This window comes from Meleagris gallopavo, chromosome 1 (assembly GCF_000146605.3).
Source record: "Meleagris gallopavo isolate NT-WF06-2002-E0010 breed Aviagen turkey brand Nicholas breeding stock chromosome 1, Turkey_5.1, whole genome shotgun sequence".
Taxonomy (NCBI): domain Eukaryota; kingdom Metazoa; phylum Chordata; class Aves; order Galliformes; family Phasianidae; genus Meleagris; species Meleagris gallopavo.
Genome location: NC_015011.2, coordinates 22,057,599 through 22,085,004, shown reverse-complemented (window position 1 = coordinate 22,085,004; position 27,406 = coordinate 22,057,599). Strand labels below are relative to the sequence as shown.

General features: G+C 39.2%; 1 protein-coding gene across 2 annotated transcripts; it reads right to left on the bottom strand.

Moving 5' to 3' along the window:
* Positions 1–349: 349 nt before the first annotated feature.
* AASS (aminoadipate-semialdehyde synthase) lies at positions 350–27,292 on the bottom strand. 2 transcript variants are annotated; one of them, XM_010706376.3, is made up of 24 exons: positions 27,094–27,292; positions 26,004–26,227; positions 24,983–25,159; positions 24,334–24,418; positions 23,603–23,670; positions 23,362–23,508; positions 22,519–22,597; positions 22,296–22,423; positions 21,989–22,137; positions 21,281–21,403; positions 21,019–21,130; positions 20,464–20,523; positions 20,305–20,372; positions 15,848–15,969; positions 12,992–13,121; positions 12,282–12,392; positions 10,412–10,520; positions 9,839–9,979; positions 8,401–8,568; positions 6,228–6,323; positions 4,916–5,031; positions 4,646–4,734; positions 4,155–4,331; positions 350–2,806 (listed from the first exon to the last, which is right to left on the bottom strand). In XM_010706376.3, exons 2-24 carry the CDS (start codon positions 26,217–26,219, stop codon positions 2,688–2,690), a joined length of 2,790 nt encoding a protein of 929 aa, XP_010704678.1. In that variant the 5' UTR covers positions 26,220–26,227; positions 27,094–27,292; the 3' UTR covers positions 350–2,687. The 2 variants fall into 2 exon arrangements, with proteins under 2 accessions (XP_010704678.1, XP_003202019.1); XM_003201971.4 differs by lacking the exon at positions 27,094–27,292 and having other exon boundaries at positions 26,004–26,831.
* Between the last annotated feature and the right edge of the window lie 114 nt (positions 27,293–27,406).

Below are 27,406 nucleotides of genomic sequence, written 5' to 3'. Positions count from 1 at the left end.
ATTCTACTGCTTCTTCGGAAAGCAAAGCCCTCAAAGCCCTGAGATAGGCAGTGAGAAACAAAGCCTTCATTTCTTGCTGGGGCACAGGACCATCTTACACACCTAGCTTCCCATTTAAGCATTTGTCACAAGGAGAGAGACAAAAATGTTGTGTATTTCAAGACTATAGCAAAAGATGTCCAAATACAGTAATACAAGTAGCGTTACATAGAGATGCTTTAACAATCTTGACAATTTTTTCTCTTCTCTTTCTTGCTAAGTTTACATCTGTAGACACAAAAATCAATGTGAAACACAAATCCCATTCAGGTACAGCTCATCAGACTGCAAAGATGACATGACAAAGAAACATGGGTTTTTCAGATTTATTTCTCAACCAATTTTGCGCATACCATACAATTATCTTCCTATAATATGCAAAGAGAGCTGAAATCTAGCCTTCATACAAAAGCTGAGTGATACATTTAAGTCTACATTAAAAAAATAAAAAGCATCACTGCATGGGGAAACAAATATATTCTGATAGAAAATTTTCCAAAAATAGCGTTTCTTGAAGATAACACACTGTCATTCCAGGGTTATCTAAGATTTAAAAAAAAAAGTTACCAATTTTCTTTGCATATTGCATTTTCTAGGCAGAGAAGCAAGGTGTATATATACATACAGCCTTAGCTCCATGGTTTTGTATTTGTGGGGTAAAGGAGGGCAACAGAATTCTTAAGTTGAGATCCTGGTGTCACCCTGTATTGAACTGGAAGAAACCCACAGATAAAAGTTTAACCTTAGTTGAGGCCTTTAATTGACCTGTTGGACAGAGGAGGCAGCAGAGAGCAGAACGTTCATTCCAGACTCCATGCTTACCATAGATGCACGTGCAAGCCATGTAACAGATAACCTGTAACAGCAGTGGGAGGGGACGCAGAAAAATGGAGCCAGGGTCTCATCCAATATTTAGAACATGCATAGCAATGTAACATAATTCAAATTTGACAGCAAGAAGGCATTCACTGACTCAGTACAAAAAGCACAAAAAGCCCTCCTCTTTGACCTTCATTCTTTCTTCCCCCTTTGGCTCCTTTCAGCCTCCTCTTTGTTGCCATTGCTACTTCATTACATATGCAAAAAGCAAATCCAAATCTTGAGTAGCAAGACCTGGAGATCAAAACTTCAGCTATACTCACAGTAGCTTTTCCTACCAGACAGAGCAACCTCTGGACTTCCCTTCAGGACTGTGTTAGTAGTACTGTGTTGCTCAGCAGATAAAAGGCTGTGCGTTTATCAGCAAAGTGCATTTGTGAGAAAAGTTGATAAGAGACAGATTCCAAAATCAGCGTTCAACTTTAGAGGAGAGTTCCAGATAGCTGCACAAGTACCACTGCAACTGGTAGATCTGGCTTCACTGTGAACTAGTGGAAAGTTTAACCCATGCCTGCACTGCAAGGTGGTGCAGAAATCCCTGAGCTAAAACTACAGAAGCAGTCCTGAACTAGAAGGGAATGGCTGCTGTTTTGCCAGAGAGAAGTTGAACTGAGGCTAAAGCTCAGAGCTGTCACAGCTGCACTGCTGCTAGAGCTGGACCAGCGTGGCTGAGCAGCACAGCACTTAGCACCACATGAGCTGGTGCAAACCCTCATCTCTCTGAAGTGGCAGTGAATTGAGTAGTATGGACAGGCACCCAAAGCAACAATTCAAAAGCATGATAGAGAAAGGACAAAAGTTAACTCAAATAGTAGCGATTTAAACCTCTAAGCCTGCTGCATTTCAAAGCTGCTTGTACTAGACAGTCAATTCCCTTTGTAACAGTTCTTAACTTGGACAAGGCACACGGTGTAAGTCGAAAGAGTAAACATGTCATTTAGAGCAACCAGTGAGCACATTAACTGTAGCACATTTAAGAATACCCTTCCGAGCGGCAGAGCTAAGTGCTCATGTGCTCTCCTAATAACAGAAAGCAGCATGCAATAGCTATTTGAACATTCTGCAGCCAGGAAAGGGCATGGGAGGGAAGGTAGTTTTAAACACACTACCTCTACCTATGAATTCAAGTATACATTCATAAGAGAAAGATTTAACAAATAATAAGATCTAGGTTTCAAATGTTAACAGCTGACCACCTTCAATATTGAATAGGCTTTTAGTTGCTGGTAGCAAAGAATATCTAAACTATTTCATGTTGTTATTGTGAAAACGTTCCCACTTACCGTTAAAGGGAACAGGATAAGGGTTACATTTTAAGTATAACTTCTGTCTCTGCTAAATGGTTTATGGTAAATGAAAAATAAAATCAAACAATAAACGGAATTAATTTCCATTCATTCAGCCTTTTCCTTCACAAAAGTCAGTAGTGGATTTTCCTTTCAGCTGCGTTTTATCTTAGTAATAACTCCATCCTATACACTTAGGAGATGAATTCAATTTAAAAATACGAGTTATTTAGAAAACATTTAAGTAAATATCTGGTAGGTGCTGAAACATGGGTGTAAAAGTACTGGAAAGAAAATAACGTAACTCATGAACCCGAGTATCTGCAGTTTCTACAACAAAGTCAGGTGATTGATTCTACAGAAGGCACCATTTAGGTGTGAAATACCAGATCCTGTTTTTAACTGGTCCCAGTTGAGAATCTTCAAGCTGTATGCATGGGAAAACAAACAGTGCCAAAACCAGATTCAATCCATCGCTTCCAGTTACTGTCTGATAACGTTATGAGTATTGTATGTAATGCCTTCTGCCTTAACACGCTCCAGTATTGGTCCATAAATCTTCTTCGTCAGTGGTATAACCATGCCTTTGGTATTTATTTCACCTGAAATTAAGGAGAAAGAATGAAAAAACGCATTAAGTGTTAAAGTTATTGCGTGTCCAGGTGCCAGCAGGGAGGTGGGGGCTGCCCTGTGCCAGACACAGCCTGTTTTGGCCACAGGGCATAGCTGGGCCCAGCAGCCAAAGTGGTGGTGCCTCTGCAAAAGTAGATTTAAGAAAGGGTTCAAGTGTTGCATAGCAGCAGAGAGTGAGGAACAAAGTACGAGAAAGAAACTCTGAACACAATGGAGGGAAGAGAATGACCATGACATAGAAGAGAAGGTGCTGAGAGAGTCCTGTACAGCCTGCAGGGAACCCACAGTGTAGCAAGGGGAAATTCTGAAGAGGAAGAAGCAACAGGGACACGCTTACAGACTGACTGCAACCCCTAGCTCCGCATTCTCCTGCAATGCTAAGGGCCAGGGGAAAAAGTTGAGGCATGGAGACATGAGAGGAAATGTGTTGAAGAAAGGGGGAAGGCCTCATTTTACTTTGGATCTCACTAGCCAAAGCTATTTTCATCAGTAACGAATTAATTTTCTCCAAATCCAGCATGTTTTACTTGTGATGGTAACTAGTAAACAATCCGTGTTCATCTCTACTTGTGAGCTTTCCTCACTGTATTTTCTCCTCCAGCCCTTTTGAGATGCAAGTCTGTCAGCTAGCCAAGTTCAACATACAAATGCAAATGTCACTTTGCAATTATATAGATATTCTTTTTTAGGGAGTGGTGTTATGTTCTCATATAGCACAGTGTGATACACACAGCTTCAATTTGATTCACAGAGCTATGAAACTGGCTAGGTAAAAAGCATCTGAACTTAAGAAAAAAAAAAAACACACCAAAAAAACACAAAACAAGAAGGAAAAAAGAACAAAAAAGAACAACCCCCAACAATATTTCATGCTTACATGATCATAACTAGGCAATGTGTATGTTTATATGCACACAGAATATGTCCAGTATTATGCCCTAACCTCAAATCTGATCAGTCTGGAAAATAACAGTGGAAGTCGCTGTTTGTTCAGCATAAGTATATCTTAACCTGTTTCACTGTGACATAGTTTCCAAAGGTCAACAATTGTAATTTATAATACCAAAGGTCCCTCTATACCAATGAAACACTTAAGATTAAAATGAACAAAATCTTTACAAATTCAGAAGTAAATTAAGAACTGTCATTAAATGATCCAAGCACGCAGATTAAATATTCCTGTAAGGAGACAAGAGAAGTTTGATCAATTAGAAATAACAATAATACAGATGTATACTTCAAGAACACCACATATTTTCTACAGGCAGGTAAAACAGAGGTTGAAATACAATTACCAAAGGCTGACCTGTCACTTACCATCTAGAACCATCTTAGCAGCAATAGCCGTCGGGTATCCTACAGTTTTGGCCATGGCAGAATATCCATTGTTATCACCATAGACAACCAGATCAATAAATTTGTCTTCCAAATGGCCAGAAGGATGCCTGAGACCTATTTCATTTCTCATAACAATCATATCTCTCTCCCCAGTGCCTAACAGAAAAGCACATGAAGTATTCATTAATTACTTGCATTCCAGTTCTAACAAGATGAGGCTTCTGACAAGCAAGGCATTATGTATACACACCTCTTACTTTGGGGAAGTAATTTACACTTCAGATAGGGGCTATAAAAGATAGAAGATACAGATGAGATGAAAAATTAACAGGGAAAGAAAACAATAGTGGATGGAGCAGGGAACATTATGAGACATTAAAAAACTTAAACAAACTAATGAAATTAAGGCTGTAAGAGATATTGACTTGTCCCAGTGACAGCCACGAAAGACAGCAGGACTTCTCACATACCAAAAGGCAGCTTTGTCTCCATGTGCTTTGCAAGAGCCCCCACAATGGAATCTGCTGCTGGAACTGGTTCATCTCCCAGTAATCCTAGCCTGGTAGAAGAGAGATAAACTGATACAACTGCACATCAACAACTTAGTTTCAGTTTTGTGATTTCCAGGTTACTCAACATTTATCAGTTTAATTGCCTCAACGTGGACCAGAACTGGTAAAATTGCCAACTTTTTTTTTCTTAAAAAAAGAAAAAAAATTAAAATTACTGAAACATCTTACCATTCCACAGCCTCCAGCTGACTTTTGTCTCTATCCAGCTTATTAAATACAGCTTCTTTAAGCACAGAGTACTCAGCAGGAGACTGAATTTCAACCAGTTTGCACATGAGCTCTTTCTGTATTAAAAGAAAATTAAAAAGCTCCTGAAGGTCTGACATCTGTTCCCACTGCTTTTCAGTCAAGGTTTCGAGAACCTAAGCTCAGTTAACATCCACTACTTCTGAGAAGACAGACTGCACAAACAGGAAAAGTAAGAAGTAAGACAGTTTGAGATTTTTAATCACAGCACATGAGAATACGTATTGTTTTTCCCCAAAAACTTTCTGCACCCACCGTTCAGCTGCCTCACGCTACTTATCCCTTTATTGTCTTACCCCTCCTCCAGCACTGAATAAACATAGAAATATGCATAAACAAGGAATGGTTGGAGGACTTTCAGGTGAAAGGAAAGCAGCCTTCAGGCAGTCAGTATGTCAGGAATGTAAGGATTTCTCTCAGCTGGACTAGACTGTCCCTTTACAAAAGAAAGGGCACAGACAAGTGAGATGAACAAGCCTATCACAATCATGGGAGTATTACCAAAAAGCTTTCTGAATTTTTTTTTTTTTCCATATCTGAAGAACATTTTGTGTTATCAAGATGTTAGTTATTGCTTGCTTCGTTCACAGCAAGATGGATAGTAGAAGGAGCTCCAAACAAGCAAGAATTGTACAGCCTGTTGACAAGCTCATGTTATCTACAAGCAAACTACAAATGTAAGGCAGGTAAAAAAAGAAGTACTAAGATGTAATAATATTGCTGAGACAAGGTTTGCAGTGAGACTAAGGAGTTGCTATTTAATTTTACAGATTCCATGATACTGCGTCCTTATTCACTGAGGCTAGAAGGGCTGGAAGCTATAGCAATTTTTGCACATAAAACTTGTGTATGTTAAACCTAAAAATGAAAGAGGACAAAAACCATCTCGACAAATAAAAACCACTCCTTGCCCATTTTGAGATAATGACTGACAGGACACACTGCTGAAACAGCAGCATAAAAGCTCTCTGGAGTCTGGGAAGATGAGCAGCACTCCATGGTAGTCAGAGTCAACCATGAGTCAGCCTCTTCACCTTTTTCATTCTTTGGTTTTGAGAATATTGAAGGAGTTATTTACTGAAAATAATAACATCTTCAGAAAAATCCTGTGCTCTTCTCAGACCATAATGTAGCATAAGCATACAAGATTGCCATTGTAAAGGACACTCAAATCTAGAAATAAAGAAATGGTTAGTCAAACAGAGAAAAGAAGACAAAAATCAGAGAAACTCACCCAAGTTAGAAGTGGTGTGGTTGAGTTTAGTAAAGGAGAAGGATCTGGGTTAATTAACCCTAACTTTACAAAGCCTCCCATAGTTTTAGAGTATCCCTGCAATAAAAGAATAATGTGTTAAAAACAATAATCACTTGAAACTGAGATACTTCGTCTTAGCTTTAAAGCAGTGGTGGACACAATCATGACTGTGCTGTTATTCCCACAGGAAAACAGTTATAACAACATGATTCCAATGGGGTTACAGTGGTAGATGAATACATGGGTCTCCACCTCTCATTCTATTTTTTCTACACCCTCTTTAATGATTTATTGTTATTCTGTTATCAGTATTTTGGTGGTAAGTAGAACTGGTTCAGGAGATTAAAGGGCCAAGCTGGCCAGAACCAGACCAAATTCAAGTGCATCATTAGACAGGGCAGATCAGCCACCTGGGCCCTAAACAAACTACAGAACAGACAGCCGAAATCTGAATTTGGCTCACCTCAGTTTTACACTTGTATAATTGTAATGATATCAAATAAACTAGTTCTTAAGGGAAGAACCCTCTGTATCTTTTCTTCAGGAACATTAGAGAGACAACAAAGACAGGACTGGAATGATATCTAAAAGGAACTGCAAAGGACAATAGTTTGAACAATAAAATAAATCAACCATTTCCTGCTCATCTTTGTTTGTTTCTCGTTAATGGTAACAAGGACAACTCCCACAGAGCCACTGCATACCTAAAAACAGTTACATGCAAGTGACTAAAACCATGATCAAAAAACAGACTTCTGGAAATAAAGCTCCCCTAGAGAGGCTAATTATAATGAAGAGCTCCCTCCAACAGCACAAGGTTATTAGCTCAGATGGCCTTGCAGTTAGATCCTTCTGTGACACTTCTTTATAAATTGACTCCATTAGCCACCTGAACTCAGCCTATGAATGGCACTGAGGAGACGACAGCCTCTGCACTGAATGGATCACTTCTGCTGCACTGCATGACTGAGCAGTGTACGAGAAGGGCCAGGACATGGCCAGGTACACACTGGCATGGAAATACTGCGCAGGTGGGGCTCCTCCACACAGCTCTGACATCACCCAACTCTGAAGGCATGGGTCTCCTTTGGTGATTAGGAAAGGAACATTAACCACAGAAACATCATTATCAGCTGTGCTGCAAGAAAAATTCTTTATGCCACTCCGACGTGGTTTTGTTGTCGTTGTTATTTCCCCTCTTGTTCTAACTCTTATACAAAAGAGGAACATTTTACCAGGCACCAAACAGAAGAGTAGATACTGTCATATTAAGACTTCATTATGAGACAGATGCCTGCCACATATTTTTAGCTTCTGAACAAGAGATCATATCTAGACTGACAAAAAGAAACCTACTGCCATTTGTAACCCTTGAACCTCCACATCAGTCTTCCGTCCTCCTCTCTTAAGCAAACTTTTTCCCCCTCACAGAAATAAAGAAAGAAAAAAAATTCTGGTGTACTGCAACACAGGGAAAATACGCATTACATTTCTCATGCCATGTACAAAAGAAAGGAACTTAAACCTCAACAAAAACCTTAATTCAAAAAGGTAGATATATATCCATAAGCTTTCTTCAAGTTTTCATTAAGGGTTTAGATTTCCTTTTAGTGTATGCTGACCAATAACATAAAGAAATCAGAAAGAAAAACCCTCTAATATTCTGAGTAACAAGTTAAAGCTGTTGTAATTCAAGATTTCTAGTTACTTAATGAACATATTCTTCATGCAAAACTGTGATTTTCTGTGTTACATTTTTCATAGGAATAATTATATGTTCCATTCTGTATCAACTTGTAGAGGTTAATCAATTCTTAAAAATACATACTAACAACATGCATCATAAAACTGATTTTTTACAAATCTTCTATCAATCCAACGCTAACTACAAAGCCACAGAAAAAAAAAGAAATACTGATGCAGACTATGCAAGCTAACTGACTGGGTAAAGTTACTCTTCTGGTATGCAGCCACAAACACCTGTTAAATAAACAAAGTAAAACTATGCTTTCAATTATTTCTCAGCTGAGACAAAGAGAATACATAAATAGCAAGTGCAGAACTAAAATGGGCCTTTTAAATACAGTTTTATTGAAATGACAGCACTCATCTCCTCAGAAAAAATAACAACAATAAAATGATCAAAACTTACTTTGTATCTTAAGGTGCCCCTTAACAAAGTGTGAGCTGTCTGAATTCCATATGGCTCAGCATATTTTGTACTGTCTCTGTTAGGAAAACCTTCCAAATTTAATCCTGGATAAAAATCCATTGCAGTAACAGAATCAAGCAACGCTCCTCCCGCTGGAATATTGATAACCTGAGTTTTATGAAAGAACAGCAGTATTACTCAACAGAGAAAATGAAGTGTGCTCCAAGTAAGAACATTATGCTTAGTGTTTCTGGCACAAAGAAAGGCTCAAACTAAACAAAGCAGCTGCAGAAGCCATTTAAGTATATTCTGTGATGGAGGAGCATGTACTGTGTCAGCTGTTACTAATCAAAGGACAAGAACAACGCACATCCTGCTAACACAATACAAGTGCAGCAGGAATTACTAGAATAAGGTTGCAGGCTCCCATTGCACTTCCATTAGTGCAATCTTCATGGACATGAACTCATTTTGTTGCTTCAAAACAAAGGGGCAAGGTTTCCTTCTAGAAGAAAGCCTAAAGCAACCAAGCCTTCATCAATACTGTAAGATCTTACTGTCTGTTAAACAAGACGCCTGTGCAGAATAATCCTGCACAACAGTCAAAGACAGCTAAAGATTTAAATGGCAAAGAGGAAAAATTGTGCAACTTACTGGCAAGCTCATACAGTGCTCTTCCAGTGAACCATTCACATGGATGCAATGTGTTTTAAATTAAGAAGCATTTTCACATTCTCTAAAAGACCCTTTAATTTGATCTGCTGCTGCTTTTTGACAAAGATCCAATGAACAAGTCCTGAATTTTTACTTTTTCTTACTACAGTAACATCATGACAACACACCTCAGACGATTTCTCAGTTTTGCTGATAGAAAAATTTGCTGATAGCCAAATTTTAAGGCAGTTACACAAGATGTCTCCTAGATGTTTGAAGAGCCCTGATCAGTAAATGAGCAAGCAGGAGTGATCAAATACGAATGGAAAGCAGAAAGGTGATAATGGCTTGCAACAGCTTTCCACAAACCACGGTATTTCTATAAAACAGATGTAATAACACTGTGCAAGTGCAGAATTAAGCTGTTTGGTTTGCAAAAGCAATTAGATGGAAAAGCAAATAGGATGCACGTTCATTTTTGTTTGAAAGAGAGAGACACCAGGCAATTAGGTGGCAAAAGCACTTCATGGAAGCTGAACTCAGAACATGAACCTCAAGCCAGTGCCTTAATCATTAGCATACACTTCTTTGGCATTCTATATATTAGGAATTAAAAGCTGGCAGCAGACAGGCACCATTATACTCAGAACACAGGATTAATTGACACATTGCAACTCAGGCAACTGTCAGTCACTTAAGAATAAACACAGAACAAATCCCAATTCCCTGCTGAGCCTCGTGTCATCTTCTTTGTCTTTAAATGGAAACAAAAGGATTACTTCACCTCTCCATTTTTTAAATACGTAGCAGACTGAACGGTATTCAGCAAGACTCCTTGAGGGCTCCAACTGAACTTGTATCTCAGAGGATTATCAGAGTGCTCTGGAGCTGGCAGGCCACCACAGAAAGAAGTGTAGGATACAACCTGTTAGATTTGTCCACAGGTGAGAAACAAGGAACAGATGACAGACATGGGATGGAAACAGTACAGAGCAACCCTGCAGAATCCCCCAAAGTTCTTAAACTCTGAAGTTTGAACATTGAAGTTATTTCCCAACCAGGCCAAATTACAAGATTTGCAGCGGAGGGGAAATCAGAAGAACTTCACTAAGCAACAGCAACAATCTTTCTCATTGCACTGCCAATGAAATAGCAAAAACACCTGAGGCAAAGGCATCTTAAGTGATGGACTCTCACAAATTGGATAAGTTGACACCAAATTCCAAGCATCTGAAAAAACTAAGGTGTAACGGAGTTCCATTACACACTGGTGGTACGCCCCAAAGTAGGCTGGTGTTAAAGGAACAGCTTTACTAATAAAACCCTGGCAGAAGCATACGCAATCTGCCAACCTTACCGTAGCACCAACTTCCTTTGCCTTGTCAATGCATTCCATTGCCAACATATGGTCAAGACCAGGATCCAAGCCCATTTCACTGATAACTGTGATGCCAGCAGCCTCTACGCTAGAAGTAGCAGAAATTGACAATGTCAGAACATTGACTGTGCAGGCCTTTTGTTCACGAAATCTGTCCAAGGGAGACCCAGAAAACTTTCCCCAAACTCTTCTCTGTTCTCTGTCTGAGGTTCATGGGGAAAAAACAGAAGCAGATATTAAAATCCAAAGGGTGCAACTGCCTTAGAAATCATGATAGCCTTGTTTTCTTTTATTTTAATGTAACATCTAGAGTAGGCATGTCCAACCTACAGGTCACGTACAGCCCTGCCCCACTCACTCTGCAGCTGCTTCCTGCCTTGTGCCATCACGGCGGTGGCATTGAGCAGCCAAACCTAGGCAGGCTCTCATTGCTCACAGTCACCAAACACAGGCCCTGTCTGGACTGAAACCAGGACATGGGGAGGGCACAACGCAGTGCAAAATTTCATCAAAAATCTTTGACAGACATCTTGAGAATTCACAAAGGACTGCAACCACTTCCACTGAATCAGACTCATCGTTAGTTTCACAAAAATAAGGTCACAATATCCCATTAGTTTTATGTTCTTGTTGCTCTTTTTTATGTTTTAATAAAAATAAATAATTTGTTGCTTATATATTTTAACTACATTTTAGATTTTATACACATCCCAAGACAATTCCTCTTCACTTAATGCAGCCTAGACAAGCCGAAAGATTGGACGCACATGATTTAAGAGGATGATATAAAAAGATATCCCTAAAAGCCACTTTGTATGCCATGCTCTCCTGGACAGTACTATAACACAGGAAGGCAGTAATGCAAAAGACACAATAGGGATAGTCACAATAGCCCTAATCTAATAGCTTCCACAGAGAGATAGAAATGGAAAGGTCTTCTTTCCTAAGTTTTAAGCACCCAGGTTTTCTGTGGTGGTAGTTTTGCAAAAAGCAAGAGAAAAACCAAAACAGTTGCCTATTTCCCAGAGTAACTCAGTTATCACCACTAGCTGAGGTGATTTATTTAAAAACAAATGGAAAAAAAAAAAAAAAAAAACAACTTTAAGTAGTTTAACAAATAAATAGAAGAAGGAGCGTTTTTGTGGTTTGGGTTTTTGTTTGTTTGTTGGGGTGGGAGAGGAAGGTGTTGGTATTTTTAGGCAAGAGAAACATGACCTCTTGGTATCACAGCAAGAGGGGGAGGAGAGGTGCACAAACTTCTCACGTTTCTACCACGCTGGTTCTCTACACACCTAGCTTTCTGTTTTATCATTTACAGAAACACTGCACAATGGATTCCCATCCCGCTTGAATTGACTCTTGAGTTCTGTGACTCAGAGAAGCTCTATGCCAAAAACAACTTTCCCTCATATAGTAGAACAAAAGAAACATTGTAATAGTCAGAACTGTCACCAATTTAATACAATAAGCCAAGAATGATTTTTTGTAAGGGGAAGATGAATGGTAGCAATCAAGCTTGTGTCACTGGTGGAACAGGACAGTCCAGCTCCTCCTTCAAAACAGGTTTGAGGGGAGAGGGCAAGGCAGAATGACATGAAATAAAATGAGACATGCAGAACTACATATTCCAGTGTTCAGAGCAGTAGCCTGACCAGACCAGGGCATGCACTCTCCACTGTGTTCTGTTACAGTCTCCATGTGCAACTCTGAGGAAAATTACTTAGTCCTCTTTTGTAGGAAGGGAAGAAATGTAGAAAAACAGTAATTCACAATAAGGGCTGCACATATAACTCACTGCAAACTTTTCAGATATTGTCAGAAGCTATGCCAGAGAGATGCCCATACCTACCTCTCCTGGAGTTCTTTCATGGCTGGTGTTAAGTAGCTGGCTGTTACCAAGTTCACTTTGTTGTTGATACATTTCTTAGCAACCAAAGGATGTACTGAATAAGGCAGCAAACTACAAATTGAAAGATAATTATGCAAATCAAAATCCAATCCAGTGATAAAACTGGAAGACTTTAACACTTTTTCTGTGCCTACAAAAAAAGTTCAAGTAAATGGAGAAGTCATCCCTGCTTTGCTCTCACTAGTTCCACACCCGTACAAGTAAAATGTTACCCTATCAGAGAAACACTGTTGTATGACTCAGAATAGCATGCAAAATAATATGGAATTAATTCTTCAGACAGTTTTTTTCTGTCATTTTTCTCCTAATAAACAACAAACAACCAAAAAGACCTCTTTTTAAGACCTTCTAAATAGACAAGCTGAATAAGATTCATAACATCTTGCTGAGCCACTACTCAAGAAGGCAGTGGTCAGTTGTAACCATTTACATACTGGAATATAATCCCAGTTCCGATGCATTGAAATAATAATAAATATTACTTATATACATTTATTATTGCCACTTACATTCTATCCAAAGGTCTAATACTGAGGGCATTCACACAAGGTCCTTTATGCAATTGCCATGCTGACTTAGGTCACTGAAGTAGGAGAAAGGAGCAGCATGACTTCAGGTTGAGCTCACCCTATTTTACCCAGAATTCTGACCTGATCACAAGGTCGTGTTTCTTCACCAAAGAGGACAGCTTTTCCTCATCCTTTATAATATCCATATGAACTGAAGTAACATTGCTGTATTTTTTCGTCAGCTGTTCCAGTTGTTCCTTCATCACAGAAGCTGTTTTAAAAATAAAACACCAAGTTTCTCAAAGATGAAAACAAGTCCAAAGCATACCCGTGTATAACTGTGTTTTATATATGCCACCCTCTCTCCAAACAGAAGCTGCTGCACGGATGCTTTCTTTTCACTAAGAGTTGAAGAGAAAATAGGCAAATAGGCATAAAGTACCTGCAGAGCAGTAATTTTTTTATTTTTTTTTTAATCAATTGACAGAGTCAAGCCATGGCAGCTACAACTCAAGAACAAGAACCTAAAAATACTCTCAGAAATAAAGAGTTGTCCTATAACCAATTATCACAACTGTGGATATACTTACAAGTAACTAAAATTTAAGCTGATGCTTTCCACCTACCAGCAGGTCAATACAAATTATTCACATAAAACCAGAGTGTCATCATCCTTTTTTGTTACTGATGAAGTAGGTAGGACATCTCCAAACCAGTACTGGTCTAGCTGACTGGGATAGTGGTACTTTTGGCTGGGCTGTTGTTATGTTTGCTTGGCTGCAGAACTGTTTTTTGGTCTTGATTTTATTTTTTCCAACACCACACATGGTAAGATTATTATTTTAGTCTAAATGAGTCACCTTCTCCTATACAAATAGAACCATCTGAAATTCTGGTGACATCCACAGAGTGTTAGTGTTACAATCAAACAGGTACTTTTTTTTGCACTTGCTTTGAGTTTCCACTCATAGAAAAGCAATGTCTAGTTCATCTCAGTTTAATGGGATATTGTATTGGGCTAACTCTAGAGGGAAAACTGCAGTGGAAAAATTATGCATCCCAAACTGACTTTATATTAGTAACAACCTGCTGAAAATCAAACGTTTTCAATGAGAGTAACAACTTATCTTGATGCCTAACCCATTTTAAGTCACTACACAGCACACGTTTTCTTCTGGTTTTAAAAACAGTCACTTCTCTAACTCAGCCAAATAGATGCAGAGTCTGAAGTATTCAAATGGTTCTCACCGGCAGTAGCAATTCCCACAAATGTACAGATTATTTCACCAAAAAACAAGAAGCTGACTAGAAATCCAGAAGCAGAGAAATTCCAAAGAGGAAAACGTGCTTTTTATCACGCGGGCTTAAGTGAAAGAGGAAAACCTTCCCTAATTCTAAGGTCTTGAGAGACACATAAGTCTCCAAACAGCTAAGTAAGAGACTTAGCAGACAAACACATCACACACCTAGAAAAGCCCACCCTATCTGCCATTCCACACAGCCAGATAAATCTGCACGAAGGAGTATTTCAAAACCATTTCAGTATGTTATAACAAAATTCTTATTCATAGCTGAAACCAGCTTAACAGCTTTAAAAAAAAAGGCATTTCACATCATTCACCATTTCTAACATTATGAAAACATTAAGCTTTTGCATAGGCAAGATATGACTAAAAGGCCCATATTCAGTCTGCCTAGTTCCAATATCTACCCATGGCTTAGCCCTACAAACCCTCCATGCACTGATATTATCAATAAAAGAGGGAAATCCAGTCTCCAACTTAGTCTGTTCTTTTCCTTTAATCTTACTTGCACTGCCATCAGCACTTACCATTATAAGGAAAGTAAAACTAAAAAAAATGATCCAGGTTAAAAGCAGCCAGATATTTGCCATATCTGACTTAAAACGAATTGGTTCCCTGCCCTGGCTTGCCATGCAGCCAGCAGAAGGAAGGCAATGGGAACACAGCCAGGAGAAAAGAGTGGGCAATGAAGGCAGCAGGTGGGGCAGAGGCTTACAGAGAATTAAAAGCATCTGTGACTCTAAGTTGGGGCCTTATTTCCTTATGTTCTTTCCAAAATCAAAGAGAAGTAAATATTGTCAGAGAATAATTCTACCTATTCTGTTAATCAACATGTGCTGAGGAAACAACACTAAGCAAAGCAGTCTATAAATTCAAAACAAAAAAAAAGAATGTTCATTACATGAACGTTTTCTAATTAAAGATTTCATTCAAGACATCAATCACTTGCATTTAAAGAGGTCTAGCCTAATAGTAGGAAACCAAATGTGGCACTCGAGGTAATTTTACACTTTCTTCATCTACCCGCCTGCTGTCAAATATCAGAAAAGTAATGTCTTTGTCTCTCTTTCCTTCCAAGCTTTTTTTTTTTTCCTAGTAGTACTGTAGAAACTGCCCAGGTAAGAGGAATTGCTATGTTTGCACAGTGCTTGGGAAAACAGATCCTCCAGTTCACTTGGTTTCCCTTACTGCTACTGTATTGTAGGGACTTGATGCAGCTTCCCTGCTGGTAAAGGAAAGGATGCTGCACACTGCTGTAATCCTTTCCTGTTTGCCACTTCAGGAAGTACTAATAACAAGCAAACAGCTTTCCTAGAGTACACCTCTTCTTCCTGGTAAGTCTTTATCCAGAGGTTAAAAGTTTTATGGTGACTACTGCAAAGGGTAACAAAAGGGCAACAACACCAATCATGAGCCTAAAGCAGCTTGGAAGGAAAAATATTTATTTCTAATTTCTCTATAGTTTACGTATGCAAACAATAAACTTTTCACAGATATGTATCATTTTCAAACAAACTATATGAACTCAAAAGTTACAAAACCCTTTTCTGTAATGCATAATAGCAAAGGTTTTATAAATTCTCAGATTCATTCATTATTTATGAGAAAGAAAGCCAAACCAGTTGGTTGGACTAAATCCATATAATATGTAGAAGACAATTTTTAAGTGGAAAACAAGAGAAGTCTTACATACCAATGGTGATGTCGACATCAGAATCTCTAGTGAGATACTCAAGTACAGGGCCAGAAACATAGCCAGAGCCAAGTACTAAAACCCTCTTCTTATTACCCATGCTCAGTGACTGGGCGTACTCCCTAGGAGGTATTAAAGGCAGAATTAAAAACCACTCAGAAGAAAGAAATGGTATGCTGTTAGAACTAACAGAATAAGCACGTTTAGTAAGTCTACAAACTAAGAGCTCTATTCAGACCAAGTCACTTTCCTGGCTAGCTATCCCAAGACTGGTCAATCGCTGCCTAGTACAGCTACCATTCTTCTACAATGTAACTTCCAGTTTCTTTCCTCTTTTACAACCAAAATCAAATCCATCAATGTCTCCTCTGCTTCTCCAGTTGCTATTGGGTGCTCAACAGATTTTTCCAGTCTGTCACACAGAGCTGTCAGAAAGGGATCCCAGTCTTCGCCTTGATTATTTTACAACATTATTTTACAAATGCTGAAGGACCTTAATTTCCACTGGTGAAAGCATATTTTGGTTAAGTTATACTAGGTTCACATTAGTCTATCATGGGAACATACAGAGATGAAAAAAAAAACACGTAGGAAAATACCAATTAAGGAATTATGTTTGCAGATAAGAATAGGTTTGAAAACTCTCTATATATTATTTTCCTAAATAAATTTAAGTAGCTCTTCTGACTTAGAGAACAAAGTGTGTTCACATTGGATTTTGCATTTCTTTTTGCCAGTCAGAACAGTGTAGGTCAGCAATTGCTTAAATATGTACTAAAAAATGTATAAATAACAGCAAATGTATAAATAACATTTTTTTATATTTATTTCCTTTTACCTCAAGTTTGCATTGAAACTAATGTAAAAATGTTTGCTTAAGGAATTTCATCACTATGCAGTTAAAAGCTATTTAGTAAATAACAGTATTTGTTAGTTAAATAACTTTTGTTTTATTCTTTGAGAAAAGGAAGCTACTTATCATCCTGTTGTTTAACATAATTAATGGGGTTATTTGAGGCTTTGTTTTTCTTATTGCACACTCTAAGAACAAATTTCAGTTCATAGTTAGGAACTTCCAAGATACAGATTTATTGGAAACTTCAGAAGTCTTTATGGAAGTTCCTCAATTTTCCCTTTATCTACCAGGAGTTTACGTAGGCATACACTGCCCTGTGGATTATGCCACAGAGAGAGCCTGACCAGTAGCTGACCAACTCTGCTTTGAGCTACTGTCCTCAGAAGAGGACCAACCTCATTTCCACTAAATAATAGTTGGCTCAGACCTCTTGGGGACTCTACGTGGCACCCATAACTCAATTTTTAGTTTAGTGATTTTTCAGTTTGAAAATGCCCAGAATAATGAAGGATGCTGTAGCAGCCTCTCAGAGCAATGCCAAAATAGCATGACAAAAACAGTGGTATTGCATGGCCTAAAGCATGGCATGAAGCACACTGGGATATCTAGGGGCACAAGGCATCAAACAGCAGTACTGAAAGACTACTCTGAGCGGACAGAGTTAAATCAATACCAAATCCACCTGTCTGAAGCACACTCCAGCCACCTGTGGGCATTTGTAAAGCCTGAATTGACCTCCAAAATTCCTGATGTTCCATTTTCTCTTCCTTTACTTTTTGGTCTTTTTTTTTTTTAAATAGCTCCTCTCAATCATTAAATTTGAATGGAAAACACCAATATATCATCTGTTTAATCTGTATAAAGGTTATTGCACATAGTAGAACTTCCTACAAGTTTCATAGATTTATTTTTTTTTAATTTAGATTATTATTTAATCTATTCACAAAAGATGTTCCAAGCCCATCATATCCTTTCCTGTGACTAACCCATGGACTCTCCTTCTCCTACTTCCAATTCTAATAGAACAAGCTCTTCCACAACTACACTTTTTCAGGCAAAGGAAGAACTAAGAACTCGCCTCCACTGTTTATTTACAGAAAGTAGGAGTGACATGCAGAGTTTGGAACAACAGTGCTGACAAAGGGGAGATTTTAAATTTAATTTAAATTAAAGAAATCTGAATTTTGCAACCAAATTTCTTATCACACTTATTTTAAACTTTTCCAGTGTCCAGAATTAGATACCAATTCGATCAACTGTTCTGGGACGGGCATAAACATGAGCTGTCAAATGACCCACCAGGAGTGAAAAGAGAATTCCAGAAAAGAACATCTCAGATTATTGCCAGCTCTATGTCAATCTCTGAACAATTAGAAGTAATACTTAAAAAGTCCACTCTCTTAATGGGATGTGCCATTACAGCTGTGGGTGATGAATTGGTAGCAGGTATGAAGCAAATGAAAGTGAAAAGATGGAGAAAAGTTCAGTAAATCAAACTTTTCCTGCATTCTGATGGCACTCGGAAAAGTTCAGCTGATACAACCTGGCTATTCTATGCTTGACATGTTCATGATCATTCAAAGGTATAAGCAATTAGTCTAAATAGAGCCCTCAGGTACTAAACTAGACACAACATAATACTTTGTTAGACTAATAACAGAAGACATATAATTCAAAAAGGCTCTAAACAAGCACCTAAACATCACACCTTTACCTAAACATCCCCACTTTCATTTGCATTATTTCTTAAGTTTGCAAAATAAAGGGAGGGTAGTGTTAGCAGGTTTGGATTTTCTGATAACTAAGTGAGCAACACCAATGAACAACTGAACATCACATGCAACACACAGGTCTACAGAATATCAAAAATCTACCCAAAGAAAACCCTTGGGAAGTCTCCAGATTCTCAGGGTAGTTCACACAAGACCATGCAAATGATTATGGAGAAAGCCAAAAAAACAGATCCTTGCGCTGCATAAGGAATAGGAAAATTTGTTACTGAGACAGCCTCTTGAGGTGGTCTAGTATATAGCACAAGATAAAAATAAATGTAATAAACCAGAGTCTTTGGCAGGCATACAGATTATTGCTTCAGGTGAAAAAAAACACTTACATATAATTCATCATAAACAACTTCATAACCAGACTTCCCAAAGTTCCAAAGGAAGTCTGATAAGTTTGGCAGGCATGAGTCAACACACTGTCCTTTTAGTACATGCTGGTGCATGCAGTGCTTCCGGTCAGATCACTTTCAACTCCTACACAGTGCATAGAACAGCTGGCATTGACCATGAACACGAAGGCAGAAGTATCCACTTACTGTCAAATTTACCTTCTTCATAGGCAAACTCTATGTATTTGTTAATGACAGGGAGGAAGGGGAATGAAAGAGATATCCAATCTATTTATACTTGTGTTAGCTAATCCACTCAATGCTACTTCTTTCATGCTACCACTGGCACGTAACTATTGAAACAGGGTCAGGATGAAGCAGCTGCTAAAGCTGTAGCTACAGGAGTATAATGAAAAGGCAAAGAGTCTCACAGAGGCTCCTGGACACATCCACCCACTGAACAATGCTAAGCATCACGGTACTTGAGCTATACTTGAGGAAACTAGATTCAAGCTATACTAGACAGCTTCTTCAGCCATTCCTTTCAAAGAACTGCATGTCAAACCCATTTCAAAATAGCAAAGAAGAACAGAAGAATACTGGCGTATGGTTATTTTCTGCCTCTGGTAAAAAATAATAGTCTTGATCACTTCAGGAAGAGAAAAATGACACTTCAGTGTAAGTTATTAATAATCAGATGTATCTCAGGCTGCATCAAAAGAGGGGTAGCAAGCAGGAAGAGGGAGGTGATTGTCCTCCTCTGCTCTGCCCTCATGACGCCCCATTTGGAGTACTGAGTCCAGGTCTTGGGCACTCAGTGCTGGAGGGATGTGGAGCTATTGGAGTGGGTCCAGAGGAGGCCACAAAGATGATCAAAAGGCTGGAGCACTTCTGCTATGAAGAAATGTTGAGGATGTTGGACTTATTCCGTTTGGAAAAGGCTCCGAGGAAACCTCACTGTTGCCTTCCAGTACTTGAGGAGAGCTTATAAGCAGGAGGGAGACAGACTTTTTACAAGATCTGATAGTGACAGGACAAGGGCGATAGTTTTAAAACAAAAGAGGGAAAATTCAGGTTGGAAATCAGGAAGAAATTCTTTACTCAGAGGGTGATGAGGCACTGGCACTGGTTGTCCAGAGAAGTTGTGGATGCCCCATCCCTGGAGGCGTTCAAGGCCAGATTGAATGGGGCCCTGAGCAACCTGACCTGGTAAGTGGCAGGCCTGCCCTCAGCAGGAAGGCTGGAGCTAGAAGATCTTTAACATCCCTTCCAACCTAAGCCATTCTATGATTCTGTGATTTTAATGATTTAGACAGTGTGCATCAAAGAACAAGGAAATCAAGGTAGAACAACAAGGTAGAAGACAATGAGTGCAATATAGCAGCAGTCCACCAAAACACAAGATAAAAGTAAAATGTCAAAGGGGAAAGAGAATGCAGACAAGCTTATTTACAATTCTCAGCCAAACTTTAAGAAGCTATACAATACCTGCTCTCCCTCAATTTCTGGATATACTCATACTTAGCTGTCAGTGAGCCATTGGATGCAATCACTGCCTAGAAATAAATGAAACAAAGTTTGAGGAGTTTTTGTATCGGTGTTTTAAAGAAGAGGGAGACAAGCAGTCAGCCAAACTGCAAAACTTACATCTCGAACAACAGATGAGTAATGCTGGTTTTCAAGAGGTTCTGAGCCTTCTGATAACAACTGTGAAAATAAGTTTTTGCAAATCAGATTGTTTTTTCAGAGTAAAATATCAAAATATTTTAAGCAACATTTAAATGCATGCAACAATGTCAGTATCTTTTAAATCTAAAATTACCCCAGCCATGATCAGTGTCTTTTGACTTTTATGAAAATTCAAACAATGGTATTACTGTGATTGTTGAGTGCTCAAAAAACCCCTCAGTTTTCAAAACCTACTGCAGCGGGGTCCATAAACAATAATCTATCTTTCAGAGACCGTTTCCTGCCTACAGAAAGTATTATCTGCACATCCCTAAGATATCCATTAATTTTTTGTTCACATGTTGAGTTTTGAAAGTATTTCCTCAAGGATACCTCGAAAGCTTGTTTTTAAAACAAAGTCTGTTGTGTTCTACAGCAGATTTCTTTTGAATGTTTACAGGAGACCAGAAAAGCAACAAACCAGCAGGCCAAAGTCCAAGTTTTTACCTTCTTGTTGCATACATAAGATCTTACCATCTCTTCAATATATGGGAAAAGCATGTCACCGAAGTATTCTGTTGCTTCTATAGGAAGCTGTGCTGGCAGATTATCAATGGAACACATCAGAATACCGGAGCCTTCAACACTGAAAGAGAGAATACAGCTCCTCTAAACAACTTCTCTTTCATACTTGTAATATCCCATCTTTCCAAATTATTTTCAGTGATGATTTTCAATATACTGTTTCACTGTACAAAGTACAAAGGAATGCAATATGAACTGAAGGCTATCTCACCTGTCATGAATAATATGCTGATCAGCATCATACATACAAAACGGACTGTCAATTGTTGTACACTCCGTCATAAATTCTATAGATCCTCCAGTGTCTGCTGAAATGTCACATATTGCCAAAAGTCTAAAGGGATCAAACAAAAGAAAAGCATCCAAATTACAAACAAATATGTGTGGAAGAGATCACAATTAAACAAAAAAAAAAAAAAAGAACTATCAATGTTGTATCGATTTTAAACAAATTACTCAGTGACCTCCAAGAAACATAAATGAAACCTGAAGCCACTGTAGTCATAAAATTTCCATTTGTATCAGTAGGATCCAAATTTCAACCATAACTTTTCAAAAACCAGAAAAATCCACTCTCTGTGATGTGATGCAAACACGTCTTGCTCATCATCCACCTACCAGTTCCCCCACACTAGCCACTGGGCAATCCTATACTACAATAACTTCATCACCAGAAGAGGAAATGGAACGGGATGGCTACCTCCTCTTAGCAGACATCTGGCACTGGTGGTACATTCATGAGCCTCTGCCTCCACTCAATGTTAACTCTTAAAACCCTTTATTTGTTCAGTGTCAGGAAGAAACATGTCAACAGTGGGCAAACAGACAAAAGCCTACTCCCTTACCAGTTATACATAGCCATATCCTTACAAAAATCATGGTACTGAAGAACAGTTACAACTGAAATGAGATGTCTTACTTGTGAGGTAACTCAGGACAGCCCTCAGGTGCACCAGCAGCAGATTTAACTGGCACCAGTAGCTTCTGAGCATCTTGTCGACTTAATAAGCGAGGAGTATGTTGTTCCCAGTATATGCCATTAATTAAACAAGTTGTGTAAGGTGCAATCTGCAAAGAAAGTTACAGAAAACTGATGTTCTTATATAAATAACAGAAGAACTTGAAGCTTCCTGGTCTGGAGTATTAAATCAACAGATACACAATGGAGTGGTAACTACCAACTTTATGTGAAAAATCTTTTATAAAAGACCAGAAGGGATGCTCACATCAGTGTTAAAACGAGAAGTGTAAAGTTCTGGATGTTTATCATAATCCGCTGGATCATACATTCCATCACGCTTCCTTACAAGATGATGGTGACGACTTAACACTGTCCCATAGACTTTTCTGAGGTCTGAAGCAAAAAAAATAACAACAACAATAATTAGCTGATATACTTGGACAAAATCGGTTTGAATGTATTTAATCACATTTATTGTCGCAGCCTACCTCCAGATCGGGAAACTTCTTTCAACTCATGTGGTTCCACAAACTCACACGGCAGGGCATTGAACATTTCTTGGGCACCCTGTAAAAGTGGAATTCAGAATGAGGAAAGAATATAGAGACAGTGTAACACTGCTCACTGGGTCTAAGAAAAGAGATACAAAAATGTCAAAGGTCTGTCACAGACAATGATTTTCCTTTATAGCTGGAACCTTGTTAAATGATCTTTCTTGCCAAAATCAGGGGTGAGTCTTTTTCCCCAAATCCTAGATAACAAATCCAAAGTCCAGCACTTGTAAGCCAAGTCAGTGTTATCGAAACAGACATAAAAAGTCAACAAGTATTAGAATAGATATTTCTCTCCCTGTAATTTAATGGACTGACTCAACACACTGTGTGAGCCCAGAGGGAAGAGTGAGAGACAAAAGTCATGCAGGTGCAAAAAAGGAGAAAGGAGGAATAAGGTTTAACCTATTTAATGGGTGTGACATGCAGGCTCTTGTTCATTGTTGATGAAAAGGCACAGCTAATGGTGGTGATTATGCTGAAAAACAGTGTTTTGTAGCAGAGAATTTTCTCTATCAAACAGTGTTACTGTATTCATTTGTACATGCTGTAGTTTCCAAAGAAATATAAAGGATGCATTACTTTTGGAGGGACCTACATATCTGTGGCCCAAGACAATCCCTCTTCACTGAATGTGGCCTGGGCAAGCCAAAAGGATGGATGCCCATGCATTAAAACCTGAAGTCCAAGCAAACAAAATAAACCCATCTTAACCTTTAACCTGACACATCAAATGCCTAGAAGTAATGTAATATTTCACCTTGAAGACAGAATTCTTACCTTAGACACATTACCAGTGCCTGTAAACACAAATGTCAAAGGCCCAACTGACTTTGGCATCAGTCCCAGTGAAATTTCATATCCAGCGTCTCGTACTGCCTGCACAGCCTGACTGCTATTCCTGTAGTTATGTGCCATCCCAATGTGCTGAAATCAAAGCCGCAGAGACATCATTCCTTATTCAAATACTGACGATACTTGAACATCATTCTTCTAAAGAAGAAAACATATATATTCTTACCATAAAGGGAGTGTGATGTCCCAGGGCTAAAAATCGTAATCCCAATCCATGCAAAATGTTGATCATTCCTATTGTGTTAATTATGAATACGCACAGTTAGAAACTGCAGAGAATGACTGAAGTCTAAAATCATCCCAAATACTTTTGCCTGTGATTTAATAGTTTCCTTATAAAGAAAATGTACATAACACCAGGGAAGAAGAAATTCAATAGCAGGACTAACATGACCTTGGCCTAGATTATGCATTCCAGCATGGTTTAATACTTGGATATCCTTCTGTCGGGTGCATACTAATCACTAGATTCCAAAAAGCTGTAACACAGAGTTTCCTGAAGAAACACAATTGCAGTTCAGCAGAAAGGAATGAGAACCACACCTCACAAAAATCAGTGTAGATGGGTAACAGAATGATAAGCAGAAGTTGTTCAAAACCACGGAACTGTCAGCTGCGATATCTTTCAAAAGTCTGTGCAGTTGACATCGATATGTTGTCTGCCTCAGGCTAGCTGAATGGGACTTCAATATACGCAGTAGATTTATCAGGAATCCATGGGACTATATGACTTGTAGTCTCATCAAGAAGAGACACAAAACAGAAAGGAAAAAAGGTCTTAAAAGCAGCATAGCAGTTATAATGCGTTCCAACACCCCAACTTTCAGGAAACGTACAGAACCAGAAATATCACAGGAAGTTACTGTTTCAAGCCTGCCTTTATTTTGTGCACTATACCTGCTACACCAGCCCACTTTCCAAAGGCCACAACTCGCATTCCTTTATGATCAACCATTTTTTCATAGTCAAACAGTCGAACTTCCTGAAAACACATAGCAAATCGAGTGTTAAAATTTTCAGTGAATGCCGAGTCAGTGGCACACTGCATTCCTAGAAATTACCTTTTCGTACACCTTTGATGCCTTTCCTGACATAGGCTGATGGGAATATGAATTCACACTGTAAAGAATCTCTGCGTTTCATGTTCACTCTTGGCACAGAGCACCCCAATGGGTTGCTCCAGCTGCTGCAGATCACATCCCCAGCCAAGTAGTTGCTCTTTTCTCTGCCCAAATTGGCTGACTTCCTCAGTAAGGATCTATAATGCCCACAGATCTTTGTGCTCACACACAAAGTCTCAAGTACACTGTGGTCACAACTTGTCTGCCATATGCACGCAAACTCAGCAGCAGTTCAAGCTGTAGATCCTGAGTGAGAAATAGTCAGCTCCAAGAAGGGATCCTGAGAATGGTCCTCATGAGCTATCAACAAATATGCATGTTGAAAGCAACCATGTGAGGCAGCAAGCCTTCTACCAGACTTCAGGATCAAGCTCAGTTTGAGCCCATTGCTAACAGCCACTAGTCCTTGTTATGACAGCATTTACCTGCCTCAGAATCTCATCCAAAAGGGGCATGTTTGCCTCTTGGGCTTTAATGGTGTGCGAGAAGAAGGCATAGTTCTTCTTAGGGATTAACTTGCCCTCTGGAGGTCTCTTCACACCCACTATCAGAGAAGCCTCAGAAATATCTTCCTGAATAATACCGCCTGCTTTGATGTAGTCCTACACACAAGAAAAAAAAAAAAGAAAAAAAAAAACTTTTTTTTTTCTGGTTGTCCATTTTCTTTAACATATATTTAGATCTCAGCACAAAAGCGACTTCAGAGCACAAACAGAAAATTCTACAAAGTAGAAGCAAGGTACTGCACATGATACAATCAGAAACCTCGTTATCAAAAGAAGTATCAAATTGAATTTCCATGTTTACATGAGGCCAAAACATACAAAATAATTCATCTTAAATCTACAGACTACAAAGAAAGTACTTTACTGTGTTCAATTATCTTACAGTTTTGCAGTAACAAACAGCCCTTTGCAATGTTTTGAAATACTCAGAAGTAAGTTTAGAGAGATCTGATAAAAAAGCCTGGTGACGTGATTTTATAGCACATTAGGCTAAGCCCATGCTGAAAGAATGCTTTTTCCATACAAAAAATGTATTTTTGTCCTCTCTTATCTCAAAAATCTATTAAAATTCCAGCTTACTTGTGTCTCATCTGATCATGCTTCGGTGAAAACCAGCACTGTGCTTTAATTAAAAGGCGGTATGTGCAAGAGATCACTAATTCCCCACTTCAATTCTCATCTGTTGGCTCTGATACTTTAGGCCAAAATATTTTCAGTCCTGAAGCTCACAGTGTCAAAGGAAAGAAAACTCTCTCCTCCAAGAGCAGCCAGCACTCTCTTCAGTGTGCTTTTTTTCTGCTCTAGGACACAATAACTTCACATACAGCAACGTAACAAGTAATACATTTCCTTGTGTACAACCTTTGAATATTATTTCTCCTGCACTATCCTTACTAACTGAGCCATGATTTTGCTCACCTGACTCAGAACAGGACCTCACCTTTTCGTGGATGGCTCTCCGGTTCGATGGCTGCACCAGCACTTTGTAACCCATCTGTGTCAGCTCCTTGACATGCTTGGGTGCCAGTGGAGCTCTGCGTTCCCATGCACTGACATCTTCCCTCCTGATAGCCAGCACGGGCTTGTGGTGGCGCCGCCGGCACCCAGCAGGGCGGAATGCACACCTATTGCCTGTGTGGCTAAAGGCTCGCAGCATGGTGAGGCCTGGTGGTGATGCAGAGACAAAGCAGGAAAATAGTACATCTAGACAGATCTTTCAAACAGTGCAAAAGTTCTGGTCTCCTTTAACATCTGCTGTAAAACACAAATCAGGTAGCTTACATTTTAGCTACATACTACTTTCGTAGGACAGGAATTTAATTTTGCATTCCTAGATAACACCAAGCCAGCAAGTACTTTGGTGCATCTCCAGTTGGTGAGGTGGCCTTATAGAAAAAAGTTGTATTATTGCAAAGGGCTTTTAGCATGTCCAGCATAACAACTCCTTAATTACAACTTCTGCTCATAAAAAAATGCCGGAAACTTAAAAACATCAATAGATCTGCCAGCATAAATGTGCAAACACCACCTGCTTGTCAAAGCTTGCAGCAACAACAGTAAGCAACACGGAAAGAAAGCAGAATGCAGTAGGTGACCAGGTGGTTGGAAGAGAAAGCCCAGTATGTACGAGCAATGTTCATTATGTTTACTCAGCTATTTCTGGCACAAGCTGGAAGATAACGAAGATAAGGAAGTGGCAGTAACCATTTGCTCGGCAGTGTACATGCGGGTGGGAGCGGCAGGCTTTCTTCCTGACAAAAGTGTATGCAAAGTGGAAAAACTTCATTATGAGAGATCCATGGCAGATTATTATCCTTTTATTTCCACTCTTTTTCATTCCATATGCTGCCATTTAGCTCTGCCATGAACGGCAAGTGTTCTGCATGCCAGCACCGGGCAGCCAGAGATTCAGGTGTTTACGTGATTGAAAGACAAGGATCTCAAAGACTGGCTTTAAAGATGCGAATTTCACTTCCAAAGCAGTTTTAAGTGATGGAAATAAATACACAAAGCTCTGTTATCTCACTCACTTGGAAAATCCCGTTTGTCCTCCTGCCCCAACCCTGTACAATCTCTGTCCCTGAGCCTCTGGAAGCTCCACTCTGGCTGAGCAGAAGCAAGGGGGAGCGGGGCAGGAAGCAGGCGCTGCCGAGGGAACCGCTCGGCACAGCGCTGCGGGGCGGCAACGAGGGTCAACGGTGCGGCGTGCCCTCAACGCGAATTCGGGCTGCATCCAGATTAAAGCAGCACGGAGAGCAAAGCGGAAAAGAAAAAGAACGATAAAAAACGAACAGAAAATCAGAGGAAGAAATAAAAAGCGACACGCAGCAGCCAGGCGCGCGA

Bases quoted from the DNA above. Each gene is read 5' to 3' on its own strand.
- AASS (XM_010706376.3), bottom strand. From the start codon at position 26,219: ATGCTGCGAGCCTTTAGCCACACAGGCAATAGGTGTGCATTCCGCCCT. The intron at 15,970-20,304 runs GTATTGTATAGC...AATACCTCCTAG, and splicing joins CAGAAATTGAGGGAGAGCAG to GGAGTACGCCCAGTCACTGA. The intron at 9,980-10,411 runs GTAAGGTTGGCA...CAAATCTAACAG, and splicing joins CAAAGGAAGTTGGTGCTACG to GTTGTATCCTACACTTCTTT.